At 35.1% G+C, this 12182-nt stretch overlaps 2 protein-coding genes across 6 annotated transcripts in view; one reads left to right on the plus strand and one right to left on the minus strand.

Moving 5' to 3' along the window:
* COG5 (component of oligomeric golgi complex 5) overlaps nt 1–12182 on the plus strand; it is a 174900-nt gene that overhangs the window by 29406 nt on the left and 133312 nt on the right. The gene's annotated exons all lie outside the window — the stretch shown is intronic.
* GPR22 (G protein-coupled receptor 22) lies at nt 2025–8025 on the minus strand. Of its 5 annotated transcripts, none has more exons than XM_066318665.1 (3): nt 7646–8025; nt 5574–5740; nt 2025–3658 (listed from the first exon to the last, which is right to left on the minus strand). In XM_066318665.1, the coding sequence occupies exon 3, from the start codon at nt 3631–3633 to the stop codon at nt 2332–2334; it is 1302 nt and encodes a 433-aa protein (XP_066174762.1). In that variant the 5' UTR covers nt 3634–3658; nt 5574–5740; nt 7646–8025; the 3' UTR covers nt 2025–2331. The 5 variants fall into 5 exon arrangements, with proteins under 5 accessions (XP_066174762.1, XP_066174758.1, XP_066174763.1 ...); XM_066318661.1 differs by having other exon boundaries at nt 5574–6630; XM_066318666.1 differs by lacking the exon at nt 5574–5740.

The raw sequence follows: 12182 nt of genomic DNA on the forward strand, positions 1-12182 counted from the left end.
AAAAAGTAAGGTTATGTTGTCAAGAAACCTTTCAAGTCTGAAAGCTTTTCTAAATGCTTTTTTCAGATAAGGACATGATGTAGACTTATTAATCTGTTCATTATCATTTCTCCTTTCCTTCTTTTTAAATGAATGACTAGCATCTTTCATTTAAGAATGCTTTATTGGAAGATTAGTAATCACTGAAATCATGTTATCATATTAACCCTACACATCCCACTTTCTCCTCCTTCTAGTGTTCAAAATACAGAGAGTAGCTTGAAAGGGAAAGAAAGAAGTGATACAAAGAAGAAAAAATAGTTTCTGCTTAAATATTTTGGGTTCGTTTCTTTTCAGAAGTTATTCCCAAAAGAATTTTTCAAGCGGTAAATATGGGAGGATATGGGATTAAAAAAAGAAAAAAAAAAATAAAGCAGCTTATTGCATTTACTTCCTCTCTGCAAACTCTTAAATAAGATGTAGGATTTCAATTCTTGTAGGAAATCAGAGATAACTTAGATTAAAGAAGTGCTTTAAATGGGTACAGTTAAATGCAGGTATTTTTGCACGAGTTTCCACAAAAATGGCAGTGAAAATGTGTTTGAATATATGTTACATTCTAATTTCGCATAATCAGTTATTATCACTCAGGTAATAACATTTCTAGGTAAAATTTGCATGATTTTAGTGGCTGTTCCTTGTGGAATATGGAGCTGTAGTATTGTATTTTGAGTCTTCTGTTCTGGCAAGCTAAGGCATGAGCCCAAGTAAACTGAGGTACTTCACAAGTATTTTCTTTTAAGCACAAAATCAGTTTTGGCAATACACATATGATTGATAATTTAGCGATGTAGTGGAAAAGAGCTTTTTGTTCCCTTAAAACCGCACCTTTTTTTATATGCAACTTCAGAAAAGAGCTTTAGAAAGCCTAATTTTTTATGTAATACTTTAGTCAAACTAGCTCTCATATTCAAGGGTATGATCTGCTTTTTTATATAAGATAATAGTTATTGAGAATTAGCATTTTAAATATAGTGGTAGCTGGTGACACACTGATCAGTTTATGTAACAAGAGCAGTGAAATCATGCTCATCGATTTTGCAGCTTTTTGGTTTGTTTCCCCCTCCCCACCACCATTTCATTGAAATTAGGAAATTTTTGACCATGGCAGAGTGCAAACAACTTGACAAACTTATGTTTGGATGAATATCTTAATTCTTGCTTACAGTGCTGTGGTGATAACTTCATAAAGCTTCTTGATTCTTCAGTGCAGGTTTAGGATGAAACTGAAGAAGACAATGTAGAACAAAGGTATGCCATGGCTGCCTAGGAAATGCAGGAATACAGTAGCTAGCAGCATTGGTGATTGCTTTGTGACAAGGAAATTACGTGGCTAAAACTGAACACACTAGAAAGTAATAAAGTTATCAAGGGCAAGAAAAATCATCTTCTATTTTAGCTGTGGCATTTCTATGTAAATAGATGGTATGAATGAAATATTTCTGTATGAAAGGTCCTTGTGTAACACTAGATATCAGTGTGAAAAATCTAAGCTTTTGCACAGGATTGACTAGGTTGGTTGGTTGTCTTTTAGCATCAGCTCATCCCTGCTTTTTTCCTTCATTTAGCCTTTTACCTCCACCCTGTACTTTGTAATTATTCAAAGTTGTGTATTTTCTATGTAGAAATTTTGGATCTGAGATTGTATATGCAAAACTTTTTACCTTTCTTAAGAGTACTGTCAATTTTTGGACCAGCATGAATTTTCTTTCCCCATATCGAAAGTTTCTGAACCATTCACTGAGGGATATCATGTAAATGGCTTTTTCTGTGCACAGTAGTCACATGCTGGAGAAGACTGAAATAAGTGGGATATCTAAATAGAGGTCAAAATGCATCCAGGCTGTAGCTGCATAATATTCAGAGTGCCTCTGATCAATACTGTTTATGAATTAAATTTAAAAACATAATATTGTACAAAATGATGAATTTGTGCTATAGAAAAGTATTCCTAAGTGCAATTTTTGCTTATAAATTCTTCTATATTTACAGAGAAACTGAGCCATACAAATATTTTTAAAAGTTTGCACTTCTTTAAGGCTATTTATTTTCTAAAAAAAGAGGACTTGAATATTTTTGACAAATATACACATGGTGTTACGCTAACAAACAGCCATGCAACATATATCTTACATAATGAAGAAATTGAATATACAAGACCTACTCTATTTAACATATATATTGAAAATATACAGTCTCGCCAATAGTTAAAAAAGTTTTTCTTATTTGGCAGTATGTTTTTTACAATTTGTTCAAATATTCCGTTTGATGTGTTTTGGTGAATACTGAAATCTAGTCAGTGACAACCTGAGGTACTAAACATTTCTGCCTTACTTCGCTGTCTTCAAAGGTAATCTTTTTGTTCCTTTTAGGCTCTATCCATGAGTTGTGTATTACAGCGTTATTTGGCATGGGATCTGCTTCCACTATTGAAACAACTCGCTTTTTCATCTTACTTTTCAGAACTTTCTGAAACTTTTGCCTCGTGAATGCGTAAAGTAGAGGGTGAAATATAGTTGTTCCATATGCCATTACTAGAAAACATAATCTCAGCTTTACCAAAAGGTCACTTGGGCCCAAACATAAGATGGTGGTGTTTAAAACAGAGATGGGTGTCCAGCAGAGAAGGAATGTTGAGATAATCAGAAGGGACATTCTGAAGACTCTCTTTTGCCGTTCCCGTCGCTCCCGGTGCCGTTTTACAGCTCGGCGTAGAGCAATTATTACAGACACAGAAGTCCTTACACCAAAGACAACATTTTTTCCTGCACTGCTGTGGGACACATCTGTAGTCTCGTGCTGAGTGGTCAAAGAAATAGTTTTTTTCTTTCTGTTTTTCTTCTTCTGTCCCGTTGTAAATCGTGTACCAATCCGAATATTTAGGGCCTGGAGTATTTTGGTGTATGTAATTAGCATTACTATAACAGTGAAGAAAAATATTGGAATCTGAACGAGAATGTGGTAGTACATTCCTAGTTCAGTGTGGTACTCGTTTGTACTCACACACAGAAGTGTCTTATTTTCCCAAGTACTTGCACTTTGAAGACTGAAAAAGTTGACTTCAATGAAAGGAATCAGGAAGGAAAAAAGTGAGATGATCCATATTGAAGTCATTAATATCACAGCCCTTCCCATGGTCAGGATTCGATTAGCAGGTTTTACGGAGATGTCGTATCGGTCCAGGGTGATAGCAAAGACGTTGATTGCAGTTGAAACGCTTGCAAAAGAGACACAAGCCTCATGGAAGCAGCAGATGAGAGCAGTGTTACTCTCCAGTGAAAGCAGAAGGATAACTATAGTTAGAGGAATACATCCCACACAAATTATTACATCAAGTACATGAAGGTTCATTGTAATTATGTTACTGACAGAATTGATTAAGTTGGATTTCATACAGTAAAGTACCAGCACGGTGAGGTTGCTGCCAAGTCCCAAAACAATTTCTAACATCAAAAATCCAGTGAGAGAAACTTGAAAGCTTAATGGATATGACAGTGGTTGGTACATGTTGGTATCGATGTCATCAATGGCATCTCGAACAGTAATGTTAGATTCGGACTGCATGTTGACTTCCAGAATGGAGGACAAACACATTCTTTTGTTGCAGCTGGTTTTTCTCCTGAAAGGTGAAATAAAATATGGAACTATTTGATTTCTTTTTTTCACAGTTATTGTAGATAAATGCTGGGGAAGGAGGAGGGAGGAAAAGCAATATTCTTACCAAACTCTTAATTTACAGTAAGTTTAGAGCTTTAATTGGCATGGACTCAAAAGCCTGAAGATCTAGAATAAGGTCCTTGCTTTTTAAAAGAAAGCAGGATTTGTTTGAAAAAAGAAGAAATAGTGAAAAGCTTCCACTTAGGGAGGCAAGCCTTTGTTTATAGTGATGTGGTTTTTCACAAAGGGCTCATTTGTTGAATAAACCATACTTTGTGCATAGCCTTTGTATTGCTTTGAGGGTCATTTTAGAAGAATGTTGTTAAGTATTAACAAATTAGTGATCAAGTTCATTTTAAAAAGCTCTTGTGAAAAAAGAAGTGGTAGGAACATGGAGCACTGTTGCGTATATATTTTAAAAAGGATATTTGAATTAGTGATGCCAATTTATCCACATCTTTCTTATGAGGTTTACAGTAGTGTTGTGGACTGAAATGTGATGTTCTGTAATTCACTAGATTTTTATAGATTTTTACATTCTTGCATTTTAAACCTTTTGTTCATTTTAATCTTTTCTGCATCTATGTGTATGATGCTTGCCACTACAACAATTTTATAAAAGTATATATAATTTCAAATGCAAAACTTACGTGGGTTTGGGAAATTGAGTTTATTATAAAATACTGCATTTCCTTTTTCTGATTTGAATATTCAATTTCTTCGAGAAATATGTGCATATGTGGAATGGAAGAGTATTTAATTTTATTCCAGAATATATTTAAGGAAGTAATTTTAGCAAATAATACTTAAAAAGAAAATTAACTCTTTCAGGTTTTGTTTTTGTTTTGGTTTTGGTTTGTTTTTTCTTTACAAACTGCAATTAAACCCAACAGATGTACATACATAGAATGTTTCTCTTAGGAATAAGTAAGGATCAAAAAAGTATTTATTTTATCTAGCAGATTTTTTATTTTTTGTCTCATCTGCTTTAGTTTTACACATGCGGGTAAGTTTTAAATACAGCATCTGCATGTAATGCATAATGTTTGTATTATTTATATTGTCAGCCAGCTCTTGAGTTTGTAATTGATTGAATAAATAAAAGAGAGGTTATTCAATTTCTTGTTACGATACTGGAGGGGTTTTTTTCCTAGGTAGCTTTAAATTTAAGAGGGGACTTCTTTGGCATGAAAATAAATTTGAATGTCGACCTTTGTTCTATTCTGAATACATTAAAATGGATAGCACTAAGGTGAACAAAATTGAGCTCTTTTAAAATGAAAGTATGAATTAAGCACACTTGGGATACAGTATGCAAATGGATTTCATCTGCAGTTCTGAAAAGCCTCAATTGAACAATACTATTAATTGCAAATTGTATGATGAAAATTCTTGGTATTCTTCAACAGTTATTTCACATGTGCGTCTTAAATAAAAAATATGTAAATTAGAATGTATTACTCTCAGGTGTGAAATGAAACAAGAAATATTTCAAAAGCTTTGTTTCATTTCTAATTTAGGCAACCTCTATCTTCTTACATTAACCCTCATGAATATGATCTGCTCTTGCATGCTGTCCTGGCTGTGAATGGATTTCAAGAAACCATTCCAAATGCATTGCTGGATAAATGAAGTCCTTTTCTATTAGCAAAAGCCAGGAAGAAATCAAAACCAGATCTGCTAAAACAAATGACAGTCTCACCCTAACATTCTAGCAGCCGAGATTTTGTGAAAACAGAAAACCTCAGCTGTGCTGGGCTGTCATGAATAGATTAACCATCACCTCCTGGATGCCTCGCCTCGGTTTTGGGCGCAGGGAGGCAGAACCGTGAGGACAGGAGCTCGTTCACCCAGCGCCACAGAGCCGGGGCACCTACCTGTTCTCTGTGCCTCAGGGGCCTGGCACAGCGTGGCAGCAGCTTGGCAGAAACTGATACATGGTGTCACTGAGAGATTTTTGACACGCACTGTAACCTGGAAATCAAGTGGCAGCTGAGCTCTTATTTCATTTCTTGCAGGATTTTTGTTTTCCTTTTTTTTGTTCCTGCAGTTCAGCAGCAAAAAGTTCTGATTAAACATGGGGACTTCTTAATTGCCTCAGATACTTCTACAGACCAGGGCATATTCTCTGTGTCTGTTCTGAGTTTCAAGCCAGCAATAACAAATAAACCTTCTTTTAAGTGATGTTAATTTCCTTCCCCTGTTGCATTTTGTAGAAGCCTGTTTATATTTTCCAGGTTTAAAGAAAAATAATTTCTGATCTCTGTTTTCAGAGTGTGTGTAGACATCCTTAGTTTATGGTTGCGTATTTCTTTCTGTAATATTCCTGCTCATTACTTTTGAGTGATGGCTTAGTGAAAGAAGTTGCTATACATCATAAAATCCAGTTCGTGTGCTTTGAGAGTAACCATGGGTTACCTAATTTGGTTTATTTTGATTTAAGGAGAATACATAACATCATAAAATTGAGAGAGAAAAATATCCATTAGTCATTATGACAAGTAAGTTATTTAATGAGTAGTATAGAAAAAGCTTGGTTAAACCTTTATTCAGCTTGCTGGTGAAGTATGCATATTCTCCTTTTGGGATTTCATGTTTCATTGTCTCTTCATGCATCAGTAGTTTCCACAATTCTGGTTTTAAATTATAAATCCCTCTTTAAGAAATGCTCACCATTTTAAGAATCAATCATTGCACTCTTCTTTTAATGAAAATCTGAGCAGATGTGTTAGTCTTCCATGTATATTGTTGAAGTGTCATGCACGTAAATGGTAATGCAAGTGTGTTCCATGTTTTGTTTTTAATTCCTTTATGCCTTAAGAATACATTTTAGGGATGCATCCTGCTGCTTGTAGGTCATACAGCTACAAAGATACCCGGTCAACTGCATTCTTCATATTGTCAGTTGTAAAACTGAATTAGTTGCTGCATGCCCTTGTGAAGGGGAGGAAAAAAAAGGTTAAAAGTAGGGCTTATAATTTCAAAAATAAAGTAATACAAGAATGTATTTTCTAATATCACTTAATTAATGAATAAAGGATCTCTAAAATTGGACCTTATAGATTACATAGAAAAATCAGTTAGCCTGCTCTCTGTTTGCCAGTAAAATCATATTCTTCTTGTCAGCTTACGTGAATTTAGGTTTTTTGGACAAGTTTCCTGTTCTCCAGATAGTGCAGGTTACAAAAAATCCTGGCTAGAAGCAATAACTGTTGGATGCAGAGTGTCTGTGACTAAAGCTAGAAAATGTAGTTTTACAGCTCTGGTGAGCAGGTAGTTTATACATACAACTCTCTCGTCTTTTAATGAGAAACTGAATTAATGAGCCTTTTAGAAAGAATGCTTGTGTTTAATTTGCACACTGTTACACTTTCCTTTCTTGAAATAAATGTTTAGCAAATCCATGCTTTTAATAAGTGGCTTGAATGTACAGGAAAATTAAAGAAATAAGTTCTTTTAAAAAAAAAACAACAAAAAAGGGGGATTTCCTGAGCAATCAGAAATTAGTCATATTAGCCAACCTTCATAAAGGAATAAGTATACACTAATTACAGACTACCTGATCCTTCAAAGAACAACTGAATAAATCTGAAACATATTTAACTGCCAATATTTGGAATTACTGCTGAGGGACGAGAAGCATATTCCTGCTTGCTTTATGTGGTTGTTTTCCCCAATACTGTATGAGCTTAAACTGTTCTGTTTTCATGTTGTACGAACAAAACAGGTTCTTAATATTCTATAAGACTTTAATACAGAATAACATTTTTCTATCATTACATTTTTAATGGGGAAAGGGAAATAGCATTTAAATATTTCCTGGTCTTAAACATAGCAATATATTACTGCTTAATATAAGCTGAATCTGATCTCTTGCCTTTTTTTCTCCAATTTTTAATTTGGTTTAATGTTGCTTATGCTGCATATCATAATAAGGAACAGGTCTTACCTCCGCTAAAGATTTGGTAAATTCTCGATGCAGGTGAAGCAGTTCCAGGTTGGAGGGATTCATTTTGTTCACTTGTTAGCAGAGTAGAAGGGAAAGAGGGTAATAAGCATATCTTCAAAAAATGACCTTAATGAAAATTTGTGCCTGTACTGTGCCATTGTTTCAGCATAGTGCTAATGTATACAATTGCTTTAGTTCTGGTTTACAGGCTGCTGCAGTCTCCCACTCTTGCTACGGTCGAATCAATAAGCATCTGAAAATACATAATGAAAGTAATTTAACATACTGAAGGCTTCTTGTCTCCAGAGACAACACTGAGATTCAAGCTTTCTAAAAAAGAAGAGCAGTGCTTCTGAGAGGAAAGCTTGCGATGGGCAGCTTTTGCAGAATGACAGCCTACCTTGTCGCTTCTCCTCACTGCAGAGAGATGCAGTGCATTCACTAATTTTGATTGGTCAGTGATGTTGGGCTTAAACTGTGCTTCATATATGGGATTGATGCCCTCCCTCCCCCAATTTATATAAGGATTCTTTTATAAAAGGACTAAATTTACAAATGATTTATGAATTCTGGAATATATTAAGGGTATGCCTGTTTTATTTTTACCTTTTCACTCTTTACTTTGTGTACACTGGAAACCACATGGCACTGAGAAAAAAAAAAGGGGGGATTAAACCGTTATTACTTTAAAAGCTTCCAACAATCTATATTTGAATTTGCCTACTTTCCATTTCTGAGCCTTTTAGGTGTTTGAGTTTTTTGTTTGATTTTTTCTTGTTTGTTTGTTTGCTTTGGTTGGTTGATTTTTCTTGTCTTAACATTCTGAAATAATACTGCCTCTTTAAGCCATGCTGAATTTCACCGTACATGTTTACATGCAAGTGGTCATCTAGGTTTTGTAGCAATAAGTTATATTCAGGACAACTTGCTACCCACATGTATATTAGGAAAATTTATGCTGGGATGCACTGAGATTTTTCAAACCCTGATAATTATTCAGACCTTATAATTCAGTTGATTCATGATCAGAAAAAAAAGGTTTTTAGGATCCATCACTTTGTACAATGTATGTATAGTTGTGGAGGTTAATAATTTTGTTGAAATATAAACTTCTAAAAAAACTTGTATGTTCCACACGAATTTTGCTAGAGACTTGGCAGGTTTTTTGTATGGATGTCTTTCTTGCATGATGTTCTTGACCTTCACTTTGCAAGGGATGTCTTTGTTTTCACTTTTTGTTTCGTAACTTATTTCTGAATCTATCAGTATAAGCAATGCTCACAACCACATAATGAGAAGTGGAGTGCAATACCTGTTTTAATTAGTACTGGTGCTAAATAAACCTCGGGAATAATATCAGTATAAACCCTAAAATAATATTTTTCATTATTGGTTTGCTGAAACAAATAGTTTAAAAATATCGGAGTATAAAATTCCCTATAGATAGTTTATAATCGCAAATGAGCGTGGGGCTCTTTTTCACCGTGATTTAAAATATTTTTAAGGTTTTTTCGTAAAGTGTGACAAAGTACTAAACGTTAAAATAGAGTTCTTACATAAGTAACTGTGTTAAGATGGTAGTTTGCATCAAATTTTGATGGGGTCTTCTGGTTTTAGGCTGTTAATGCAAATACAGAATGCAGTTGTGTACCTCAGATGTCTTTATTTCTTTTTTTTTTTTACTTTTTTTTTCAGCCAGACATCAAATATATTATTTATCTTTAGGTAACAGCATGCTTTATTTATTGTTTATAATGGCTTCATATCCATCTAGCATGCTTCCTGTTCCATACTCCTTTGCATTCAGAAACCATGTAAATAAAGATTGCAGAAACTTTGAACAGAGATCAGTAGGTACCAGCTGGCTATGCTGAGTAGCAGCTGATTGAGCCCTTTGAGCTGTTTCTGTATCATCTGCCTCCCAAGAGCTTGAAACCAGTGATACCAGCATAGCTCTTAAGGGTGATGTGATAAAGAGGATTCCTGAAATGAAAGCATAAATACTAATATATTAAAGAGATTTACTTGCTTCACTTTCAGTATGACTAAGGATAAGTAAGGAAGCCTGTCTAAATTTAAACAGATGAATCTCCATCTCCCTTTTTAATTCTTCAGTGTGTGCTTGAACAAAGATGGAGGTATTGGATGAGCTGTACTGTTAGAAAAATATATACACACGGAGGAAGATTGTAACAGGATTTTGGGTAGACCATGAATATATGGTTCAAATGCAGGCAAAGGGGTCACAAAAGACTACCTATATGACAGGAGGTGATATTGGCAGAAGTTTTATCTGCAAGAAGTGTTTGAAAGGAGTGATAAGGAGCTGAGTTGTGAACATATATTAAGCTTAAGTTTTCTGGAGACAAAATCAGGAAAAGAAGCAGTACCATATGGAGGCAATCAGGAGTAGGTGGATGGATAGACATGCTTATAAGCCATTGCTGTGCAGATGCTAGTTAAGATGGTGTGAACAGATGACTTCATCCTCAAAGGGTAGATAGGGAAGAGTGGGCAAAAAGAGCCATGTGCAGGCACTCAGCATAAACAGAAAATGTGCTGTTCTTATACCTGTTTCTATATCAGTACAGATGGGAGGAAGAATTTGACTGATATTTTGGCCTTTAGGGTAATGAAAAGTGGGGTGAAAAGGTAATGATTGAGAAGGTTAGAAGTATCAGGGAACAGCAGGAGTCCTAAACCAGGAGACTGATGATGAAGGCTGTTAGCATTGAGAATAGCAACGCAAGGGGAGAGGGAGATCCAGATGGTAACAGAGAATAGACTGTGAAGGGTTGAGGCTGCTGGGTCTGATGTGGGGGAAAAAGAAATACAGACAGGCAGGAGATTGAATCAGAGTGTAGCACAAGGGTGTAGAGACATGTTCCTATAGGGAGACACTGGGTGCACAGGGGTAGAGATAACAGCAGTTGCCGTAACATACACCCCTGTAGTACTTCTGAATTAAATTCAGGAGTATTAAATTCACATAGCTATATGTGAGAATACATTTTTCTCTTTTGCTGAGAGGAAGTCCAGTAATTTGCAAGTTGTAGTGTGTTTCTTGGTCCTCTTCCATCTTATGTCTACTGTCTTACTTTCTACACAGAGGAGGTAGTGTCCCAACATTGACCATTACTGCATTCACATATGGTGGTAGGTAATTTCTAGATCTGAAGGTCAAAGCTCTGCTCTTGAGATTATGACATCACCCTGAATCATTTTCTTGAGCTGCAGAGTTTTAAATAAACTTAGTTTGTTTAAGAAGACTCATTAGGCTCAAAAGGTCTAGCAGAGCCAAATGGAGTAGCCAGTTCTTTTGTTTTTCTATCAGAGTCCTTGATTTTGGAGCTTTAGAATTCTCTCAATGGGTTTTAGAGTTTAACTTTACATAAACCTACTGCAGACTATTTTAACATACAGATATCGTGAATCCTCATGAAGATCTTTATTTGCACAGTTGTGAGACTGTGTCTGCTCACTTCCCTTGTTGTCTGAATTATTCTTTTTTTCATCCTGAATGCTTCAGCAACACTTTCTTTCTTTGTACTGCACATCTTGTTTCCTAGTCTGGATCTTGCTGCTCATTTAGTGACTACTTGGAATTTTACTGCTTCTGGGTGTAAAAATGTCATCTGTTTTCATATTAGCAAGAGACTTGAGATCCTAACTCATACCCTTTTTTTAGTGCCAGATAGTGTCTTTATAGCTCAAGTTGTTTTAGAAAATTAATGTTGGGTGGTTTTGAATATCCTGCCCTGGGATTGTTGTTCAGCGTTATTTTACATGGTGCATCTGCACAGCTCCAGTTAGATAGCTCCTCTGTACCTTTCATTTACCTACTCCAAGGAGTGTCATGCCCAGTTCTAACCTAGCTCTTCTCAATATTTTGTGATTTGTATCTGTTCTAGCAGTTTGAATCTATATCTAAAATTGTTTCTTACTTTGCTGTATCTGAGTTTCCTCAGTAGTCAGTTGCAAAGAACTTTGTTACAATACTGTTGAAAATCTAGAAACTTCTATACTATCAAGGAAAAATAAGCAATGGATAATAACTGTTTGAGTTTGGGAGTTGTATTGATGTGCCCTTGTTATGCTAGATTTGTAAATGTGTTCTGCTTTCTACCTGATACTGAAATTACAGCTTGCTGGTCTGGATCATGCTGTAGCATGCTTTTATGTAAATCTTGACTCCTGACCCATACACAAGGTCTAGTAATAAAGGTTTTTATTACTATTTAAGAGTGATATGCTGAATAAATGACAAAAATTCTGTTAGAATTTCTAGATAGTACAGTTCTGACTCAGATAGTAACATAGTCTTTTCTTTCTTTTGACTCAAGTACTTTATTCTCATTTTTTATATCTGTAGAGAACTGTTCTAAGGCTATTATTGCTTTTCTGCAGCAAGGACTGACATCCAAAAAATTAATTTTCCAGTTAGCATCTTACCCTTAAAGTTTATTTTCTCATCTCCCTTATTGTTGATTGCCATCTAGATTTTTTTTTTTTTTTTTAATAATGACTTATTTAGGTT

The sequence above is a fragment of the Sylvia atricapilla genome, chromosome 5 (assembly GCF_009819655.1).
Source record: "Sylvia atricapilla isolate bSylAtr1 chromosome 5, bSylAtr1.pri, whole genome shotgun sequence".
Classification (NCBI taxonomy): domain Eukaryota; kingdom Metazoa; phylum Chordata; class Aves; order Passeriformes; family Sylviidae; genus Sylvia; species Sylvia atricapilla.